The sequence below is a fragment of the Magallana gigas genome, chromosome 10 (assembly GCF_963853765.1).
Source record: "Magallana gigas chromosome 10, xbMagGiga1.1, whole genome shotgun sequence".
Classification (NCBI taxonomy): Eukaryota; Metazoa; Mollusca; class Bivalvia; order Ostreida; family Ostreidae; genus Magallana; species Magallana gigas.
The window spans coordinates 11,101,213-11,124,797 of record NC_088862.1 but is presented as its reverse complement, the minus strand read 5'-3'; the positions used below and the strand labels follow the sequence as shown (position 1 = coordinate 11,124,797).

At 34.1% G+C, this 23,585-nt stretch overlaps 2 protein-coding genes across 2 annotated transcripts; one reads left to right on the top strand and one right to left on the bottom strand.

Moving 5' to 3' along the window:
• Positions 1-1,455: 1,455 nt before the first annotated feature.
• On the top strand, positions 1,456-12,980 carry LOC105336187 (probable ATP-dependent RNA helicase DDX23). Its single transcript, XM_034453726.2, has 15 exons — positions 1,456-1,564; positions 3,350-3,468; positions 3,771-3,893; positions 4,586-4,703; positions 5,081-5,213; positions 5,483-5,619; positions 5,891-6,067; positions 6,525-6,604; positions 7,233-7,461; positions 7,770-7,915; positions 8,756-8,933; positions 9,448-9,687; positions 10,733-10,993; positions 11,691-11,865; positions 12,265-12,980. The coding sequence occupies exons 2-15, from the start codon at positions 3,359-3,361 to the stop codon at positions 12,492-12,494; spliced, it is 2,337 nt and encodes a 778-aa protein (XP_034309617.2). The 5' UTR covers positions 1,456-1,564; positions 3,350-3,358; the 3' UTR covers positions 12,495-12,980.
• Positions 12,981-14,354: 1,374 nt separating this feature from the next.
• On the bottom strand, positions 14,355-17,326 carry LOC105336185 (uncharacterized). The gene is made up of 5 exons (XM_020070588.3): positions 16,591-17,326; positions 15,787-15,922; positions 15,368-15,569; positions 14,906-15,133; positions 14,355-14,550 (listed from the first exon to the last, which is right to left on the bottom strand). Exons 1-5 carry the CDS (start codon positions 17,293-17,295, stop codon positions 14,436-14,438), a joined length of 1,386 nt encoding a protein of 461 aa, XP_019926147.3. The 5' UTR covers positions 17,296-17,326; the 3' UTR covers positions 14,355-14,435.
• Positions 17,327-23,585: the final 6,259 nt, after the last annotated feature.

Genomic DNA, 23,585 nt, shown 5'->3' with positions numbered 1-23,585 from the left:
AGTAATTCAGTGTTGTATTCGTATTATTCAGGGAAGTCTGAAATATGTTGTGTTTAGTACAATGTATATGCCTTTGGTACATGTACAGACATACCATCTCAACATACATGAATTGTGTATTAAGATCTGTCTATGGGGGTTAAAGTATAGGCCCCATCATAGCATTTATTTATGTCATATAGCTACGTATACACAAATTCTTTACATTTTGGACACAAAGACTTGTATAAACAATAATGGATAATAATTCAACTCTCACTGAATATCCTGAGAATATTTTCATGTACAGTCTAGTCTGACGAATATTTTTCCCCACCACGATTTATGAAATATCATTTGCCTTTAATACATGTAAGACATTAGCCACCCCCGAACACATGTATATGTAAAAATGAAACTTGGCGTACGTGGTGCCATGCATCGTATTGTCAATATTCGTAAATACTAATTTTCGCGTATTGATATAGAATCATTTTTCATGAATGATTTTGAAGGGCTTCGAACAGCATGACTTTAGACCCCGAAAATTGATGCCCATGAATAAGTATTAATGAAAACAAAGTGCAGAACATGTACAATATTGATAAGGTGTAGTGTCATTTAAAGGGACCTAGACACGATTTTCGATCAAAATTTTATTTTCGATTTTTTATGTATAAAATGGTTTACATGCTCATTTTGAATGGTTGACCAATTTGAATGTTCGTAGTCAAGTTAAAAGAGAGATACAGAGGTAAGAATTCGCTGTTATGTAACCAAAGCTCGAGTCTTGTATTTGTTTAATTACAAATAATTAAAAGTATGGAATTACCATTTACATGTATTAGACAAAATGACTCATGGAAAACAAGGTAAACTGATTTAATGTATTTATAATTAATATTATCAACAGAAGAAAGCAACATTTGATTGAAACTTATACCAATAAAACAAATATGTAAAGAATAGCAAGACTTGAGTTTTGCTTACATAACAAAATTTCAAACTCTATATCATGCTTATAACTCAATATTTGACTTTCAAAGTTTGACAAAGCATTAAAATACACATATTCACCATTCTAAACATTAAAATTGGAAAACCGCCAATTGTTCTTTTTTTTTTTTTTATAGCTCAAATCTTGTCTAATCCTTTAATCAACCCTCACTATTTATTTTTAATATATGTGGTGTTTTTTTAAAAAATGAATAGGATTTGAAATATTTCCAAGTGGGTAAATGTTTTTGGAAAAATTATGTTTCATAAACATTAAATTTATTTTAAATATCAAAATTCCAAATGAAAAATCCACGACTTTACATATAAAGGCCTTTAGCTTTCGTTAAAGCTTTTTAGTGAAAAAAAAGATTTGTTGCAAATCATCGTCGGAACCCACTGAAAACAGAGTAACGGAGAGAAAACCCGTGGGTTCCGACGATGTAATATACATAAAACCGAACTATTCGAGGTACGAATTAATTTTTAAATCAACATGGCTGCGCCCTGGGTTCGATTGTAAATCGTTTACGCTTCGGAAAAAAGGAAGATTTTTCAAAATTATATGAGATAAAGAGTTACTCAGAAGGTAAATATGATGAAAAAAGAAGAGGGAATACTTTTTTTATGTAAAGAGGGTGTTTATTTGAATAAAGTATCAGAATTCTTGGTGCATTTGCTTGATGATAGAGAGACAAAACATGGCCATCGGGATATATAGTTACTAAGTTAGTTTTATGTGGTGTATATTTGACTAAAGCATATACTTTCAAATCAAGTAGAAGCATTAAAAACAACTAAATTATGTCTTACACTTATGGAATGAAATTCCTACCATTGAGCAAAAACCAATTGAATCTCTGTAGAATAAGTCCAAAAGACAAATAACGGTACTGTAGATTCCTATTTAATTTCCACGTAATATCGCAAGAGGCAACCCTCGCGGATTTTAAAATCTCGCTTTTATTTTTCAGACAGTTTTGAACTATAGTAAATTATTGTACCTGCAGGTCTGTAGCTCCCGGTCTGAAAAAATTCGGATGGAAGACCTGGCAGCTACAAAGCCTCCTATAGTAAAAATCTGCAATTTACAGCGCACAAAAAATGCGCTAGTTTTGGACTGAATAATCTCATTTATGAACGTATTCTGTACAAATATTTGATCCCCAAAAAATCCTCGGACATTTTACTACAAATATCGTCACTTCACTTGCCTCTGATAGTCTTTTAAACATCATCACCAGCACTGTAAATTGAAGTGGTGCAGTTTGTTTACATTTAAAAATGGCGACTCTTGATCTCCACGTGAATTAATATATACTTTATTTTGCAAGGTCAGTTATCATATTTAAGAGAAAGTGTGAGGCAAGTAAAGTGACGATATCAGTTGTAAATTGCCTGAGGAATTTAATGGTACTAATTGTTTTTACAGAGTTTGTGTGAAAATAAGGTTAATATGTCCAAAACTAGCGCATTTTTTTGTGCGCCGTAAATTGCAATTTTTTACTATGGGAGGCACTGTAGCTCCCAGGTCGTCCATCTGAATTTTTTTCAGACCGGGAGCTACAGACCAGCAGCTAAAATTATTGCAGAACATTGGTGATCGCAATTATATATTCTCACAATTCGATACAGAACAGTGGAATCGCGGAATTAAGTACTCGCGTAAAATGAGGAATTTACAGTAGCACAAAAAAAGGCAACTTTTTTACAAAAATACGAGGCACCTAGATGTAATGTAATAGTGTGTATATAGTTAAGAGGCTCAGTACAGAAACATTCTTAGCATTATTAGCTAGTTCAGTTGGTACTGGCATTTGACCACTTTTCGCCAAGTACCATTTCCAGCCAGTGCATTGTTATTAATCATTTTTCATAATATGTAAACGATGTGACCGTTGGACTGATTTAACACAGTTCAGTTTGATTTTTGTAGACCAAAAATTATTGAAAACACATACAGTGGGTGCCTACTCAAATCATAAGCTAAAGTTAAACTAAACGTCGCGTGATCAGTCTACATTAAGAGGTCATGTTTCCCATGCAAAACTTACAAGTTTTATCTTTGGAAATAGCCGAAGAGAATTATGGGATTCTGAAAATTTTTATTCCTTATTTCATGGTTTTTCAATTTAATTTATATGTTGACTACCGGTAATAAAATTGAATACTTTATTCAGTATCTGAAAGACCAGTTCCTTGATACATGTATTAATGTTTTTATTTTCCATCTGATAATTAAATTTGATAAGATGTACATAGAACTAGTCTTGTTTCTTGATTGAAGCACCATCTTGATTGAAGCATACATTCAGAGATGTATACATTTATGATGCAAAGTTCATGTACAAAACCTACAATTTTTTATTTTCAGATTGTGATAATGGATGTGGAGGATAGCAAAAATCATGATGTTGATAAGAAGCGAGACAGATCAAGGTCAAAGTCTCGAGACAGGAAGCGGAAACGACACAGATCTCGTAGCAGGGAGAGGTAAATCGCATAAACTTGTGTAGATAATTTCATGAAAATGAGTAAATCATTTTAATTGCTTATGAATCATATGAAAAAGTATCTGAGTGGAAATATCTACATGTATATAATAAAGCAATTAGTATTTTTGTTGACATGTTTCTGTTTCCTGTTATGGAAAAATATCCACAATTTTTTAACAACCTTTTCCCATACTTTTATGTGCAGCTTATAATGTTTATGAACATTGCTAAAAAGATAATCTTTCCTCATTTAAAAATAGTTGCAATTTATTACATTTCTGGTCCATTCAATTTTATCAGACACCGTTCAAGAAGTCGTGACAGGCAACGGCAGAGGAGTAGGAGCCGCGAGAGACGCCGCAGTCGTAGCCGAGACAGACACAAGAAAAAACACAGGGACAGCAAGTCAGACAAAGACCGAGGGTGAGAGAAAATTTTCCTCCATCCCATGTTAACACCTCTCCCCCATCAACGTCCACTACTGCCAAACATTCAATTTTAAGAGGGCTTGATGGTTGTGACCAATTTTAGGCTGAATTGATCTCCTGTAGAAGAAGAGCTTTATATAGAAAAATATAGAAAAATACACCAATTAAGAGGATAAAATATTTGAATTTTTTCTTCAATTAATAATAGTTTACAGCTAAACAAAATTTCAGGTAGAGCTAATGATTTATTTGTTGACAATCCAGCCTCCTTAAACAAATGATAAATGTTTTTTCTTCACCAATTCTCATAAGTTTAACATTGCAAAAAAAAATATGCAATGTAAGATTTTTATGTGTTTTGTTTACAAAAGAATTACATTCTTTCACTCTTTTGCACACTTATTACAATGTAGTAAGTATTACCATCAGAATAGTTGTAGTTTTTAGTGTGGTTGCCTATCAGAAGAATACTGTAAAAAATAAGTAAGGAATGATAAATGTTAATAAAAAATAAAGTTTTACATTCTAAAAACCATAATATTTAATGTTTCTTTTCATCTTATACAATGTTTTTACAGTGTTTCAGCAATAAACATTAATTTACAAAAATAAAAAGACATCTGGTCTTTACCCTTACGAGTAATTGTTTATTTCTTTACATAATGAGAATCTGTGTTTCTTTGTTAGGTTGAAAAAGGAAAAGAATGAAGATGAGGAAGATAAAAAAGAGCAAGGGAAGAAAGTTCCTCTCTCCCTGGAGGAACTGCTAGCGAAGAAGAAAGCTGAGGAAGAGGCCCAGAGTAAGGTATGTATTACATGTGTTGTAGCTAGGACAGAGCGAATAAAGAGAGGAAACTGAAGGTGATGTGTGAATTGGCAAACTGAAGGCCTTGAAGTTTTTCACTATTGGTGGACACTAGATGAGGAATAGGTAAAACTGTTCCACCTATAAGAGACAATGTTACCTGTACATTTGTTTTCTAAACATGTACAATTGCAGTCAAACCCTGTTATCTCAAACCCAATTGGACTGAGAAAAAATTGAGATATCTAAGAATTTTAGATATCAAGTTAAGGAGAGTCTATTTAAAATATAAGTAGTTAAGACTTCCAAATCACTCTGACATATTATAGATTTTTGAGAGTTCAGCTGTAATTACTCTCTCTCTCTCTGAATTGTAGCCGAAGTTTTTGACCAAAGAGGAGCGAGCAGCCGAGGCGCTGAAGAGGAGACAGGAGGCTGTTGAGGAGCAGAGGAGGAAACAGGAGGAGGAGAAAAAGAAACAGCTGGAGTACCTTAACCAGGGAAGGGAGGGTGAGGACCACATATCTCTGTACTGTATTGTTTGTATTATTTGTACAGAGAGGGTAAAGAAATTTGTATGTTTTTCAAAATTTGCTGACTCACCAGTCTTACAATTCTAAGTGAAATTCAACACGATAAAAAAGCAAAAAAAGACAATTCTTTTAAAATTATTTAGCTTTAAAACACTTTATGCAAGAAGCCACATGTAGGAAAGCTTTGTGGCCTCCAGACTGTGGCTTTAGACTGTAACATAAATTACTTAAAATTTTTTGTTGCAGATGACCGCTACAGAGACAGAAGAGACAGAGATCGACGAGATAGAGAGAGGAGGGAACGAGAGAGGGAAAGAGAAGAGGGAGAGAAGAATAGTGTGATAGAGTATAAAGACAAGGAGAGAGAACAAGCAGCCATTAAGGTAAGAGAGTGAGAGAGAGAGAGAGAGAGAGAGAGAGAGAGAGAGAGAGAGAGAGAGAGAATTTGGGATTAAAAGAAAACAAGTATAGAGGAGGGAGAGACAAAAACAGAATTTGGGCAAAAGAAAGGGAAGAAAGATAGATAGGGATACAAGTGAGAAGAGGAAGAGATAATTAATGTCAGAAACCTTTTATATGGATTTCTGATTTGTAATACATGTATCAATTTTCTTTAAAAGTTGAAATTGTGTCTTTTATCATCTGTTTGTAAAGGAAAGATATCTGGGAATCATGAAGAAGAAGCGTCGTATCCGCCGACTGAATGACAGGAAGTTTGTGTTTGACTGGGATGCGGGGGATGACACATCCCAGGACTATAACTTCTTGTACAAGGATCGGCACACCGTCCAGTTCTTTGGGCGAGGCCACATTGCTGGGATAGACATCAAGGTATGGCCCAATAAAATCAATTAATCTTTCAGAATATTTATGCAGCAGACAGTTTATTGCACAAGTTGGAAAGGTATGATGGTATCTGAAAAAAATCCATGTACTGTGGAATCTTCATTCATTGAAGTCCTAGATCTGGCTCCAAGACCTTAATATATTAAAATCTCACATTCTATTTTATAGATTTTAAGAATACATTGCCATGTATAAAGAGGTAGAAGAAGGACCAGTATCTATAAATATAAATCTGTTTGTTTACAGGCCCAGAAGAAGGACCAGTATCTATAAATATAAATCTGTTTGTTTACAGGCGCAGAAGAAGGACCAGTATCTATAAATATAAATCTGTTTGTTTACAGGCGCAGAAGAAGGACCAGTATCTATAAATATAAATCTGTTTGTTTACAGGCCCAGAAGAAGGACCAGTATCTATAAATATAAATCTGTTTGTTTACAGGCGCAGAAGAAGGACCAGTCCAAGTTTTATGGAGAGCTGCTGGAGAAGAGAAGGACAGCCGAAGAGAAGGAGCAGGAAAAGTAAGGGATTATCTACTGTATACAGGAAAATATTTGCCCCCATTTTATTTTTGCCCACTTCGCCCTCCTTGTCTATGGGCATATTTTAAACTGGGCAAATTGCATTGGCTCAAATTATCACTTTTTAAACACAACTTTGTCTGGGCAAATTCAAGACGGAGCGAAACTGTTTGCAAGTGAAGATGGGCGAAAATAACACGGGGTGAAAATTACTCTGTAAACAGTATCTATTATGAGTAAGAGTGAACAAAATTGTACTTGCGTGTAATGTGCATGTAATGCATAACGATTAAGGGGGTTCTATGGTCTTGGCTACTTTTAGACTGTTTTGGTCTCCTTTAAATTAGAAGAAGAGATTTATAAAATACCAAAATAAAATACATGTACTTTCTGCTGCAAATGGTATATGAAAAATAATATGCAAATTTGAGAACAGACTCAGCTGTAAATTTAAAAACCTTTAGCACATACATTAGTTGTGCATATCAATTTTTTTTTATCCTGGTTATAGTATGAAGATTAAGGTAAATTTATAAACAACATCAGAGCATTTAAATTGATGAAACTATTGATGTTGAAAATTGCTTGTTTTCAATGGGAGCTAACTTTTTGTATCATATTGCAACAGGAAACATCAGAAAAACCTCGCCAAGAAGGAAGCTAAACAGAAATGGGACGATCGTCACTGGTCCGAGAAAAATCTGGACGAGATGGCGGAGAGAGACTGGCGTATCTTTAAGGAGGATTACAACATCTCCTGTAAAGGAGGAAGAATTCCTAACCCGATCCGCTCCTGGAGGGAATCTGGTCTCTTACAGAAAGAAATTCTGGAAGTCATCGAAATTGCGGGATACAAGGTAAGTTACAAACTGAAGTCAGGTAGGGAGAGGGATAAAAGGTGAGAGTTGAATATCTAAAGAGCCTTCGTTTTAAATTTATGACTATAAAATCAAAAACAAATAATGGTATTAGAATGTATGTTCTTGTACTTGAAAAAAATCCCCATCTGCATTTGTAAAATGTCATAATGCTATTACGAACTAGTTATTTCTGTTTAGATGAATTAGCTTTTGGAAGTTTAAAATTAAACTCATGTAGAATTTCTAAGAATACATGTATTACAAAAAGAGTAAATGAACGCTAAAATAGCTCTATACTTTTACAGGAGCCGACGCCCATTCAAAGACAGGCTATTCCAATTGGTCTACAAAATCGTGACATCATTGGAGTGGCAGAAACTGGCAGTGGAAAGACAGCTGCTTTCTTGTTTCCACTTCTGAAGTGGATCACCTCCCTTCCCAAACTTGAAAGGTAATGTAAGATAAAAAATCATGCCTTGTTTTATAAACTTTCGTCAAGAATTCAATTCCAGTGTTCTTGCTAATGATAAAAAATCCAAACGAGACTGTTTTTTTTTCCTGTTTTTTTGTTTTTTTTCAAAACTTTCATCAAAACTAAATTTCTATTTACTTATACATGTGTAACTCTATTTTTAACTGAAGATCAATGAACAATTATTTTTTTATGGAAATCTTGAAACTTTTTATAAGTTTGGTTGAAGAAATGTATTTCATATAAGATTGATGCATGTATGATATTCATGATAATTTGAAGATTTTTGTCTGGTGTAATTTCTGTTATCGTGTATACAGTGTACTAGTAATTTGGAGTCATTAAAATTCTGTCAGGAACAATTTTCTTGGATTGTAAATGTTTCACAGGCTCACTGGCCTGTTATTTCATGGATTTAATCATATAATAAATACAACATGTTAAGGACGTCAGATTATGGGTGAAACTGAAAGGGATTCACCAAATCTACCAAACAAATTGAACCTCCACAAATTCTAATGAATACACTATAGACAAAAATGATATAAATAGATTAATATGTAGGTTCCTTCCTGACAAATTAATTTCCACTAAAATCTGGAAAAGCAACCCTCATGGATTTTAAATATCTCGCTATTATTTTTCAGACAGTTTTGAACTATGTGAAATAATGACAAAAAACTGATGCTCGTGATTTTGTATTCGAGCAATTTGATGCAAAACAGCAGAGTCGCGGAAATAAGTACTCACGTAAATTAAGAAATTTATAGAATATAATCAACCTTAACTTTAAGAAATTTTTCATGTTTTTAAAACCAGATTTGATGACCAAGACCAAGGCCCATATGCCATCATCCTGGCTCCGACTCGTGAGTTGGCCCAGCAGATCGAGGAGGAAACCATTAAGTTTGCCAAGCACCTTGACATCCGAACTGTGGCCATCATAGGGGGTATCTCCAGGGAGGAGCAGGGATTCAAGCTACGGCAGGGCTGTGAGGTAGGTTAGCATGCCTCTAATTTATTTTTATTACCTGGAATGGAAGCTACAGTGTATGTATGTCAGTTGAAAACCTTTAACGAAAAAATTCCATACTACTAACAAAAAATCTTTCTCTATGCGATGTTTTCTTGGATGGGACTTTAATTAAAAACAAAAAATTTGCATGACAATAGACCTCACAAAGTAAATTAGCATGAGGAGAAATAAAATCAAACTGACTTGTTTCAAAATTAATAGATGCTAAAAAAAAAAAGTGAACTGAAAAATCAGAAAACAAGTTATCGTTTTATAGTTGAAGCCCTCTTTATAATATTTTTGTCCGTTAGTAAACAAGTGTTTAATTTTGAGGTCTTAGTAACAACAAGGAGTGCTATAATGTCTTAAAATAGGAAGTAGTGTCTACCATGTCGTATAACAGGAAATTATGTCTACAATTACTTATAACATGAAGTTCTTTCTACAATGTCTTAAAACAGGAAGTGGTGTCTACAATGTCTTGTTATTTTTCCAGATTGTAATTGCGACACCCGGTCGTTTGATTGACGTGTTGGAGAACCGGTATCTTGTTCTGGCTCAGTGTACCTACGTGGTCATGGACGAGGCTGACAGGATGATTGACATGGGTTTTGAACCGGACGTACAGAAGATCCTGGAGTATCTACCTGTTTCCAACCAGAAACCGGACAATGATGATGCAGAGGATGACCAGAAGATGTTACAGAACTTCAGCTCCAAGAAAAAGTACCGCCAGGTATAGCTTTTTTATCAGAAACAGCGAACAATGGAGTATATTAGAATCAAGTTTTCAAATTTCCTGTTGAAATTTTTGTTTCATTTTAAGGTACCTCACTACACCTACACTTTTTAAGACACTACATAACAAGATGGCAATTTAAATGTTTTGTTAACTGATTATGTCGTTCTTTTGGGTTGTATATTGTCATAGCTCAGGGGTTATAGTATTGGGCTTCAGAACTGCAGATCATGACTTTGAATCCAGCTGGAGCTGTTTTTCATGTTAACTGAATAAAATTTTTGAATATGTAATTTTTTATCAAACATTGCACATATTTTTGCTTATTAGACTTAAAAACTTCTTATCCATTATGATATCTATCATAATCAAGTAATTTTCTGCTGATATGAGAAAATATTTCACGATGTAGTGAGCCACCTTAAATATATACCTTAAATATATGCATAATTTGTTAACTCCAAAAAGTTTATGACACAATTTTAAAATAAAACTAAAGAATTCGTTCCCTGTACCAATAAAATATATTGACAGGGTGCGAAGCTACATGTATGACTTTTGCTGAAAGGACAAGTTCTTTATGTGCTATTTGCCTTAACCATATGTTGCTGTACATCCATGTTCATTATACCGTAAAACATGGTTATAGTAACTTTCTAAAATGAATTGACAGTTAGAGCAAAGTGATATCCATTTCCCATGACTTTATTACATGTTGTAAACTTGATGAATATAATTAATTACGCATATAACAAAGCAAAACTGCCTTTCCCTGGCACTTCGTTATAAGCATGTTTTACTGTAATAACTCCCAGTGTGTTCGGGTTCCAGATTGAAGGTTATGATACTCAGTAAAACTTGTTTAGTAAAAACACGGATATAGCAAATTCCCGGATATATAGCGAGATTTTTTTGAGTCCCCCGTAAAATTCTTAACAAGTCTTAATGACTCAGGGATATAACGAAGTAAATCCATTGGTCCCTAGGACTTAGCTATAACTGAGTTTTACTGTACATGTAATATCTGACATTTGTTCTGTAGACGGTCATGTTTACGGCCACCATGCCTCCGGCGGTAGAGAGACTGGCCAGGTCGTATCTACGGAGACCGGCGATGGTCTACATTGGATCCGTGGGTAAACCCACCGAAAGAACTGAACAGATCGTGTACATGGTGTCTCCCGCGGAGAAGAGGAAGAAACTGGTTCAAATCCTGGAACAGGGCATCGAGCCGCCCATCATCATCTTTGTGAACCAGAAGAAGGGGGCGGATGTGCTGGCCAAGTCCCTGGAGAAAATGGGGGTAGGTTAACAGTATGAATCGAAATGTTTTCCATGTCAGAATTTGAAAGATAAGAACTTAAGATCAACTCAATTTTTTTTTTCATTTTAAAAGCCCTGATACTGATATTTGATAACCAATACTGTGGAATCATTTAAATTTGTGGTGGCCCAGTTTTCGTGGATTGTGGGGTTTTATTTTGTTTATTTGTGGGGATGAAAATTCGTGGATGTGTCAGTTTTCAGTTTTAGTAAGAAAGCTAGCTCTTTCAAAACTTGTTTTCGTTGAGGATTTTTATTCACTGGGGAGGACTACAATAAAATACCAAAAAAATTGAGCCACCACAAATTTCAATAATTCCATGTACAATATTTCAGTTTTTGTGGACTGAAGATTTCATTAATAATGTAATGTAAGAGTAATTAATATACATGTACGTACTTGCTAAGGTTCTTTTTTGTTAATGGCAAGTCGAGTTGGTGGAAATCAAGTTATGAAGTAAATTTTGTTTTTTAAAATGGATACCCATATGTGGAATAAGATGTTTGCAAAACATAACATGTAACTACAGTGGGAAGAGGCAATTGTAGGGCGTTAGATTTCTTAATTAAAATTACATTGCTTACAGTGATTATTGTTATAGACTGGACCATGTTTTTCCATATTTATCAGTCTGATGTACAAGCAAATAAACTCTTTTTTTCTCCCATTTCTTCAGTACAATGCCTGCACATTACACGGTGGTAAAGGACAAGAACAGAGAGAGTTCGCTCTGGCCAGTCTCAAGGGTGGAACCAAGGATATCCTGGTGGCCACCGACGTCGCTGGTCGTGGTATAGATATCAAGGACGTCTCCTTGGTCATCAACTACGACATGGCCAAATCTATTGAAGGTGGGTTCTTTATAAAGAAATTACAATTCCTTTATGAAATGTTTTTTTTTTTATTGCTGCTCGACTTTGCAGGGTCATCTTAAGTGGCATGCTAAATTAGGTTCATCATCCCTTCACTCAAATGATGTTTTGCTTTTTGTAATAATGATTTTCTGAAAAAATCTTCACTACTGTATAATTGATTTGTGCAGTTTTGGCATGCCTGATGGGGCAAAATTTTATTTATTCCCATTGACTATTTTGGAAAGAAATGAAGGTCATTAAACCCCAGAGAGTTGTATCTCTTATTAGAGAGATAATTGTGCCTCAATCTCTATGCATGGAAAAAGTATTACACAAAATAGTTAGCGATTTTATTTAAATAGCATCATATACATGTATTAAACTGTTTTTCCATAGATTACACACATCGTATTGGACGTACCGGTCGAGCCGGTAAGACGGGCATTGCCATTTCCTTCGTCTCCGCTGAGCACGACTCTGCAGTGCTGTATGACCTGAAGCAGTTGATCATGGCCAGCCCTGTATCTAACTGTCCCCCCGAGCTTGCTAACCACCCCGACGCCCAGAACAAACCGGGGGCTGTGGTACAGAAAAAACGCAAGGACGAGACCATCTTCTTACAGTAAATCTGATTGGCTCTCTGCCTACACCATAGTGCTGGTGATTTTGGATTGAGAAAACTATTTTCTAACAGTTAATTTGATTGGCTGTAGTAACATTAAAGAACTGGTGATTTGGATAGAGGAAACTTTTCTTACAATGAATTTGATTGGCTATAGAAGTACTGTAGTACTGTTTGATTGGCTAAAGTCACACTATAGTGCTGTTAAATTTAGATACAGCTTATAGCTGTGATTTACATGTAATGAGAAATGATAGATTTCATCTTTCTCCAAATTTTTTTTTTATAGATTTAAAAGATGTCCGTTAAGGTTCATAATGTGTATGTGTTTAATGGAAGAAATATTGTTGATGTACATTTAGATATATTCTTTAATGATTATTCCATAGTACATATATATGTACATTCATTGTGACAATTTGTTCATCAGAAAAAATTCACGCTCTTGTGAATGTTCATATTGAATGGAAATAAAAATTCCCAAAAGAAATTTAAATTTGAATGTTCAGTCAAAACTAAGACATGTTTGTACATACATTTGTGTGTTGCATTGATATACATGGCTAACAAAACATGCACACATTCATAAACTATAATTAGGAAAAGAACAAATCAAAATATTCTGGATTTAAAATTTGAGTGTTTGCCTCTTTCTTCACAGCTCTTCGTCAAAAGGAGATTAATATTGAGTAAAAATGGCCACAATATCAATCCAGCCATCTTCATCTCTGCATATAAATTTATATGACTTTCATACAAGGGCAAATAAAGCTAGTCCAAAGAAAGTAGGTACATGTAGGTAGTTGCCTTTATTTATTACACACAGATTTAAAACAATAGCTCTAATACAAGTGTTGATAGGTAAGATAAAAATTAATGAGTTGGTCATAGAGTACAAGCACTTTCATGAAAGTTACAATGAATGATAAATTTCACTGGATTTCCTATATTTCATACAGTATACATAAAAGCCCTGGTTAGAACCAATGAGCCATCATGACTTGACCAAATATTGTAAAGTGTCAAAGGTCAATTTGCTGGCTTTTCTGTTCAATAAACATGCAGCTCAAAAGTACAATATCTAACTGTATTTAACGATACTTGTTTTTTATAATGAAAGGGCTATATCAATGTATACAATGAAGTGCTTTCTTTGGTGTTATTTAAAAGGATATTTGGTTGATCATTGAAGGAAAATTCAAAATTGGTAGTTTATGAATTTTCCCTACATTCCCTACAACAATGAAACCTGTATAGCATACTTAAAATGAAAAATCAAAATCTACTAACAAACAATAAATGTTGTAACAAATTGCATTGGTTCATCAATTAAATTCGTAAAAATTAGTTGCCAAAAACCCGTTGATCTTCGGAAAATCGCAAAATTACCAGGTAAGTTGTTGCAAATAAAAATTGGTTTACAGTAAACTTATTGTTTAAAGTTCTGCACCTAAATGGCATAAGGTAATTGTGTAATAATTAATAATGCATGCAATAGTTATCAACAAGAGCAGTGAAATTAAAAGGTACATGTATAAATATTCTATAATATACAAAAAGTCACCTGAGAAAGTAATACATGTACTGACCACTAAAATTCTAAAAATAACAATACTGCATACAGGGTTATTTTCACCCCATGTAATTTTCGCCCTTCTAAACTTGCAAACAGTTTTGCCCCATCTTGAATTCACTCAGACACAGTTGTGTTTAAAGAAAAATAATTGAAGACATTGGAATTCACCCAGTCTTAAATTCGCCCGCTAACAATGAGGGCGAGAAAAAATGGAGGCGATATTGTTAATTTGTTAATTTTATTGCCTTTATTAGCTAATCATAAGATCAAAAGAGTATGATAATATTCCCCCGATTCTGTCCAAATTTCTTTGGCGAATATCCTGCGTTGTTGTCAAATTGTTTTGATCAGATACATGACATAATTCACTTAATTCAATTTGTTGATTTCCTCCCTTGCTAGCTCTAACACCTTCTCCATTGATCCGCTGGCATCTATCTCTGTGCATTTAGGGTTTCTCATCCTTTTATAGGCCAGATACAATCTGAAACAGACAGCAAATAAATTACATACAGAGCTCACACATGTGATCATGAAAAGATACTAATAGTTTTGGAAAAAGTAAACAAAGGTTTAATAATATCAATTTTTTTAAAAATTGTGCTTAAAATTATATATTTTTGTATTGGGGGAGGGACATTTGCTTTGTAAATATTAAGATCAATCCAGCTGGCTAATCAATTCATATACGTGAATAAAAAAAAATAAATGTCAATTACCAGGTTATAAATAAGGAAAAGTCATCATTGGATAAAAAATTGAAGCAAATTCTTCTACAAACTTTTAGTACAAACAAATAAAACTTCCAAGATTGAACCTTTTCAATCAAAACTGTCTACCTTTCTCTAAAAAGTCTGTCTTTTTTTAGGTGCTTTTCCTCTTGTGTACTCTCCCCTCCTCTTCCCTTCATCCTAATCTGTCTGATCTCCTCGCTAACTGACAAGAAGAGGACAAGGTCAGGGGTCAAGAGGTCAGCAGGCCAGTCATACGCCCAGTGGCCTTCCTGTGGTATATCTGTGCTGCTTGTTTCATTGGCTATTCCATAGGCTGTGGTGCTATGCCAGTATCTGGTTGAAATATAAAATTCCTTATTTTACGTGAGTACTTTATTCCGCGAGTCTGCTTATTTGTATCAAATCATGAGAATAAAAAATCGCCAACATCATTTTTGGTTATAATTTCCTACTGTTCAAATCTGTCTGAAAAATAAAAGCGAGATTTTTAAATCTGCAAGGGTTGCTTCTCGCGATTTTACACAGATATTAATTCCTCGCATTTAATTAGGAATCTACAGTACACACCTATCCATGATGACGGCCTTTTCTTGGCAGGTCTTGAGAATATCCACTGCCACGATGTAGTTGCCCAAGGCGTAGTAAGCTCGCCTGATGATTTCTGGGAGGTCGTCAAAGTGTTTCCTCAGGTGCTGGGTCTGGGGGGGAGGTGTAGAGAACCTCTTGGCCGACAACTCAATCTCAAGGTTCTTTGTTAATGTAGTCTTCCCTTAACATTCAAACATGTATTAATAGAGGGTGATAATAGTGGTCTTCCCTCAACATACATACCGGTACATGTATTATTAGACTGTGATAATAATTAAATGACTCTGTATAAGAAATATGTATGAAATTAAATTTTTAATATAATAAAATGCTTTCTTTAGAGATTCATGTGGGATATGAAGGCGACGACTTTGCAGAAAAAAACATTAATAAATTACCCCCTGCATCAAGTCCTTCCACAACTATGAATTTAAATTTCATTTTCTTCTTTAACTCTTCCAGGTCCATCTTTTGTGGAACATTTTTGTCAAATATTTCAAGAAGTTCCCTTGCTTCTTTCATCCATCCTGCACACTGGGAAAAAAATACGAAGCTTTTAAAAAAGATGACAAGGGTGTCTATCCCTTCAAATATATTTATTAATGGAGGGGAAAGCAATACCTCATCTTCAAACTAATACTTAGTTAATACTATTGATGTCATTTAAGAAAAAAAACAATGCATACCTTGAATACCAATGATACAGAGCATAATATAAGCTGATCACAATAATGTATAGCCCTCTCCCAATTATGGTTTTTTTTTCAAGGAGAAAATGCAAGATTAAAAAAGTTGGAAAGGGCTACATTTATTGCATTTAGGTATGACAAGATGTATAATTGTAGATCCATACAATATAATTAATATCAAACTTGATATCTTGAAAGCTCAGAAATCTTTTATCTTTTTTGCCCAGTTGAGTTGGTGGAATTTGACAGATCTATGTTAAAGCTTAACAGCGCTCGCAAATAGGCACCGTCACACATGTATGTAAACCCTTTGATTAAATTACACCTGATTGCACTACTGGAACTCGTATATGACATTTATGTCTTTGGGTTTTATGCCTATTTACGAGCAGTGTTCGGCTTTTATTTACAAACTTTAAATTATTAGAAACAGTTAAAGTAACCTTGCATATTCAGCTTATGTAATACATGTATCATTTCTCAATGGTGTTCATTACATTTTTCCAAAATCACCTTTTCAATAATGTAACGTGCTCTTGAAAGGTCTTGAAAAACTGGACAGAACTTTTTATTTCCAATGACAACAGAACATGACTTTTGCGTTGAGTCTCTGCGGAAATTATCCCCCTTGTCAAGCAATGTTGTCCAGTTCTCGGAATTCAATGGAGTCACCCTCATACATTCATTTTTTGCTCCCTCACATTTAGCGACATCTATGTTAATTGGCGTAGCTTTAAATACGGTATTAATACCGTACTTATGAAAAATTTCCCGTAACTTTGATATATTTTGCACATCACCGGTTTCTGTTGATACTGCAACACCGCGATGAATTCTACTTTCACTTTCTCTTAGAAACACCGATGCTATGTGCAGATCTCCTTTCTCGCCGTTTAAAGCATTCACGTCCCTAGACACATTATACACAGCAACAGCAGACTTCAAATCGCCTTCGTCACCACTGTTCTCCAAATCTTTAAATCCCAACACAAATCTCTCAGTTCCATTGTCATCCTTTTCGTTCGATGAAGATCTTAGCGTAGCACTTTCATCACGAACTAAGGTGAACGTTTTATCCGGTAAAACGACTGTGAAACGCTTGTCGATTAAAAACGACATGTGTCTGGCATTGGAATTAACACAATTTTCCAACGAACCCCTTGGTTTTCTTAAACAATAAATCCTACTCCGGCTACTGAGAAAACGCGCTATTTTCATTCCGCTCGGTTCCACGTCAAATTTTGACGCAGCATATTCAGACCCGTGATTTTTGTCTTTTTTTTGGGGGGGGGGGGGGGGGGGGTGGGGAGGGGGGGGGGGGGGTGGGGGTCTACATGTTTCAACTTATACAACTTGTATTTCAGATTATCTATTTATACATTTGTTCTCTCATTATATTTTTACTATCAGTGTAGGTTAATTTTTTTTTACATGCATACATTTTAATAGAGCTGAAGAAAATTTTACAAATTGGGGAGGTGGGGAAAAACAATAACAACTGTTAAACTTACCAATATATAAAGATTTTCAATTTTTGTTCTATAAATCTTAAACGGGATTGATTGCAGTTTAACTCCCTTTAACCATACCTCTCGATCATGAAAACTTTTATCTTTGATTTATTATTTTCAAAACTGAAATCACTTGTTATCGTGCATAAATTTATCTATACTCTACTTGAAAATTTTACTTGTAACAGTCAAACTCTTATACACCGAACCCCGATGAATCTGGAAAACTCAAGATTAAGATTATTGCCCGAAAGAGCTATACTCTGTCCCGAGTTTTTGCTTCCACCACTTTTTGCTTGATATTTCAATAATAGTATATACCTTTGTGCTCAAACTACGTTCATCCACTAATATGAAAAATATCCAGATTATCTGTTTTGAAACGCCCCCCTCTACCGCTTCAGGTTTCAATACACATCCAAAAATTGAAAGTCTACGGAGATTTTGCATTGCATCAGCCATTAATAAGCCCGGATGATAATGTTAAAAAATTGCGCGATGTATTCCGAGTGTATTCCGAATGGAGAAAAGATGTAACCATTTCCCATTATAAATCTCCGTAAGAAAATTGTTTTCGTTCCTGTGAAATTTTATGAGTGAAAAGGGATAATAGTTCAACGAAGATACCTTGGATATATTCCCTTTCATCGATTTCAATTGTGTTTCTTTCACAGGGATGTGTATTTTTATTAAAAATCGTCAAAAATTGATGGAAGCAATAACTTGGGACAGACTATAGGTGGCGGGGCAGTGAGTTGCCTTCAATATCCAAGAACTATTATAATAAAAAAAAAACTAGATTCTTGTTGCTAAAGCAACAAAAATGCCTTCCGTTCCTCATTTATTTAAGAAATAAAGTATCGTTTTTTGGATGTATATCGGGATATAAATACGGGTTGGTCACGTGATCGATCAAATACCGTAAAGACAATGGATATTATTTATAATACATGCATGTACTGGGAAGTAATTTTCCAGTAATTATTTTTATAAAAACCAAAATAAAAAGACAAAAAGTTATATTGAGTACTTCCTGTGACGACCGGAAGTTATGCCAGTTCAAACAGAACATGGTAAACATACAATTAACACTTCATAAAATGTACATTGTTTTCACCCCTGCGAATGTTATTGTCATTCAAATTTTAGACCACGTGATTTTATTTTACCCTTTGAGTTTCGCAGTTAAAATCGTGCCTCGTGTTTGAAGTCAATTTCATAGAATCTAGGTACTTGTAGTCAAATATAAAATGTAAACGTTTATTGATTTTAAACTTTATCTTAATTAATTGGTGGATAAAATGTGTTCTAGAAATAAATGTAACATAACAATACAAAAAATAGTTTTTTCTGCTGTTGCTTGGTAGATATCCCCCCTAAGGATTTATTTTCGATCCGCACCTGACCTAGTAATACCATCAATAGTGAAACAGACTATACTATTTTATGCAGAATGTTCCTTGAAAATGGCTCGATATACTAAGTTTTTATGCAAAAAAGACACCCATTATTTTTTTTAAAAACCTGGTATTGCACACAACAAGCATCAAACATGGTTATGATTTTATTAAGCAACCCAATGTTTATATTTCCAATCACTCTACACGTGGTTGAACACGAACGATAACTCTATTCTGAATATCATCGTTTATTTTAAAAAACCGCTAGATGGTGAAATAAAACACATTTTAAATGATTTTCATGTTTTAACATAAATTAAAGTTGAATATGATATGAAAAACGATAAATTCTTACGTATTTTGAGAATATTATCCGAACACATTTACTTCCGCTCGAAATTTCACAGGAACCGAACAAGTCTCATGAACTTTCATTCGAGCACTTCTGGATTTATTATATACTTAACTTAGCAACGATAAAGAACATATTCCGAACACATTCGCAGGGGTGGTTTTGTCTTTCCTCAAAGTTTAGTTGTTCAGTTGTTGTTTTTTTTTCAGATTTAATTGAGATATCACTGAGAGAAGATTTAAATTATTTGTGTCGGGACCAGAAACGGATAAACTGAAGTGATTAAAGAAACAGTGAGGACTGGAAGTGACGGTCGACAAGATAAAACCGGTTCAACTCATCTTCATACAAATGTTTATCATCCACGAAAGTTTCGTGACTGTCTTAATCAGAGCTTTTGAGATGTTTGGGAACAAAATTTGTTAAAATAAATTTACCTGAGATAATTGAGATATCTTACTGGAAGTAAAATGATTTTGTTTATTTTACATCGCATATATGATACATGTAAGGATTTTTACTATCAGATTGATTATATGTAAAATAAATTAAATTCGTAAATAAAATAATTTTTGAAGTACTTCCGGTGACGACAAGAAGTTACGACAAACAAAACAAAATAGTTTGAACGCATCTTCAACTATATGTCTATCATCCCACAAAGTCTGAATGTTCAAGTGTTTGCCGATTCTGAGATCTCGAGGGAACAGGGTTTTTGATGCAGGACAAGAAACAGACGACCGGAAATGAATTTTGAAAAAATGAAAAGAACACCTTTAGATATCATTGTTCTCTACATCCCTGAAAATTGAAGAAAAGTCTATCCAGCCATCTCTGAGAAATTCTACCGACAAAAAAAAAAAGGGGGGGGGGGATAAGAAAGAACGAAAGAAAAAACGCTACAATATACTATAAGGTCTTCCGTTTCAAAAGGAAGACCTTAATTAGGCTTCGTCCAAGAAAGTGGACAGGCCTGTCCCTTCATCCTTAATGCTTCGTGGCATCTGCTTAATTTGCCTTATTTCTAATTTTAATCAAGTTGAACAAACTAGCTCTAAAACTGACAAGTAGCATGACCATTATTGTAGTATTCGGAAATGCAGCCTCCGACACTAGCTCTTAACCACACACCGGGCACTGACTGTACATGAAACCGCGACATTTATTCTAAATCAAACTTTCAAATTTGACCCAAACTCGCACTCGTGACTTTAAGATTCACTTCGCTACATCTAGATTCCATGCTCTTACACACAAATCGATCTCAGATGAATTGATTTATTTTTGATTGTATCATTCACCATATCTCTTTCGATCTCTGACCGTAAATCAATTTTCAACTCAAACATATAGAACTTATATAAATCTAAACAGTCACTATAAGTTTCACTTCATTAAACATTCGCCGATCACAAGAAATAAAGCATAAAAACAAACTATAGTTTTTCGACTAATGTAATTGTTTTTAGAAGAACTCTATTTAAGGATATAAATGTAGGAAAACATTCTAGTTCTAAAGCTTTAATTGTAGTATTCAGATTTTTTTTTTTACTAAACACATTACTAGTTTATGGATAAAGGTATCATAATTATCCAAAAACTAAAGGTAAACCTGATGGATAACTTGTTGACCAACTAGCCCCCTTAACCGTTACCCTTTTCATTTTTATATCCATTGGCAAAACAAAATGTTCCCTGAAGGGCGATGTGCGGCCATCTTGTACATTTGAGGATAAGAATGTAAACATTTCTTGAACTAGCTTGTTTCTGCCCAAAACTGGCAATAACTGCTGCCAAAAGATATAAAAGCAATAAATACGAAGTCATACATGTCATTTTGTTTGAAAAGTATGCATACAAGAACAGGACAATGCCTTTTTAATCACTCAAAACGTCTGTCGAACTGCGCAGCAACAAACTTATTTTCAACATTTAAAAATCTGAAAAAAATATGAAGGGGGTTCATTGGCGTCCTCTCTACAACCATTTGTTGAGAAAAAGTTTGAATATTGCTCATTTAAGCGATCTCCCACGCTACATGTAACACTTATGTCAAATTGAAATATTGTTTTAGCGCATTCATTTAAAAATGATATCAAAATGAGAGTTCGGCTGTCGTGTGACTAGTATTTACATGTATTAAATTAACTAATCTGATATTGCAATTCCATAGATTTTTTATGTGTTATATTCTCTATCCATAAAAAATATTCTGATAAAATTAATTAGTATTTTTATTTATCTTTGAAACCAAACTTTATGGTGAAGCATATATCATAAAATGATTTTTAACAAAATATATGCACTTTTTAATCAAATATTCTTTGAAGTAAGAAACCATGATTTTCTAGTAGTGAAACACCAACATTATCTTGGCTGACTATCTTTCCTTATAAAATAATCAAAAGGTATAAATTTTATTAGGCTTTGAGCTTCGTCCATAAAAATTTTGAATTTTTTCATATAAATGCACAGATAACTTGTAAAAAGATAAAATCGTATTCACATAATAATAAAATTTAATATTAGTCATTCTTAAGATTGTTTTTTTAGGGTAACAAATATCTTCCAAAAGGCATGGCTTTGAACTGTTATAATTTACATTTTGTGATGACAATGTCCTTAATCTTAGGGGAAAAATCCTTAAGCGTCGAAAGCAACTGAAAATTTTTAGACTCAAACATTCTAACGATAGAATTGTACAATAAAATCCGATGAATTCAAATGCAGATTGATTTTAGTCTCTTTTCGATCTCAACTACTTAATTTTGTTACCGTTGATGAACAGGAATTGATTAAACTAATGATAGTTAATGGCAATTTATTGACTTCAAAAGTTGATGCCAACTCAAAGAGAGAAAAACACAACTAGCACAAAAAATGTTTGCATTCTAATCCAAGCTAAAATAGCACTAACGTTAATGAACTTCAATAATACTACATGTACTATAGTGTTTTCATTGCTTTTATAAAGGGCTTTGGCGGATCATTGAAAAGCCCGCCCCCCCCCCCCCCCCCCCCCCCCCACACACACACAAAAAAGTGGAAGGTTACATATACCGAAGTTTATAAAAGTGATTAAATTGTTTGTAAACTGGGAGCATGCATACAACCGTTGGCACACGTTTGTTTTAGTTTGGATAAATCACGGATCGTTTAAGAATGGATACATAATTTTATTACATCAACAGAGCTTGTGTTACAATTCTGGGATAGGATGTTGATTTTTAAATTGTAAATTATAAACTGCATATTTCTAATTTTTAAACAGTCATGTTATCTGATAGATAGTTTACAATGTAATTCATACAACACCTAAAACTTGAATTTTTCGTAGTTACTTTACACATACATGTAGTTACGTTTCGTCCTTTGAAGACATACATACGTTTTTCAGCTCAATGTCATAAAATAAACACATTTTAAAGCAACATCTAAGCCAAAAAAGATGAGAAAATACATATAGTTACAATGTTTGTGAGAACATTTAAAAGCAATAAGATTTTGTCCAGTCTTCTTGCCCGAGTTTTCCATTTCTCTCCAGGATTCATTTGAGTTCCATGTAACATAGAATCTGAACGATCTGAATCTTTCATTTTCTGTAATGATTTATCAAAACGATCATCAGAAGGAGATGCTATACTTTTTTCTCGTACCCATGCAGGTTTTGGTAATGATGAACAAACCTCTGTGTAATAGATACGCAACACAACAGTTTCCATGACAACACAGACGCCACTGAGGAAAATTTGAATTGTTACGTAGACAACGAACAACGAAATATTCTCGGAGTTTTGGGGCATTGAGTCGCTTAGAATGCTTCCAAAAACGGCAAACGTTAGAAACAGAGCAACAGACAATCCCATTTTTTCTCCGGACTCAAGGGGCAACAGAAAACAGAAAGCATTCATGATGGACAAGGCGATGATTGGAAACACTAAAGACAACGTTAGAAACAAAGGTCTCCTTCTTAACACAACACACATTTTTATTATATTTTTCTCGTCCATTTTCATGTTTGATGACACCAAATTCCATTCTCCGTTTTCTGCAAAATACTCGGTTATAAATTTCGACTGGTTGTAGATAATATGTATGCCATGTATAAAATAGTTTGTGGGAAAGAATTCAAACTCACACGTCTGAGTGTCAAAAGGAAACTTCTGGGTGTTAAATGCACACATAATGATGCTTTGAATGCCTTCTCCAAGAACAACCTGTCCGGTACTGTTAACAAAAACTTCA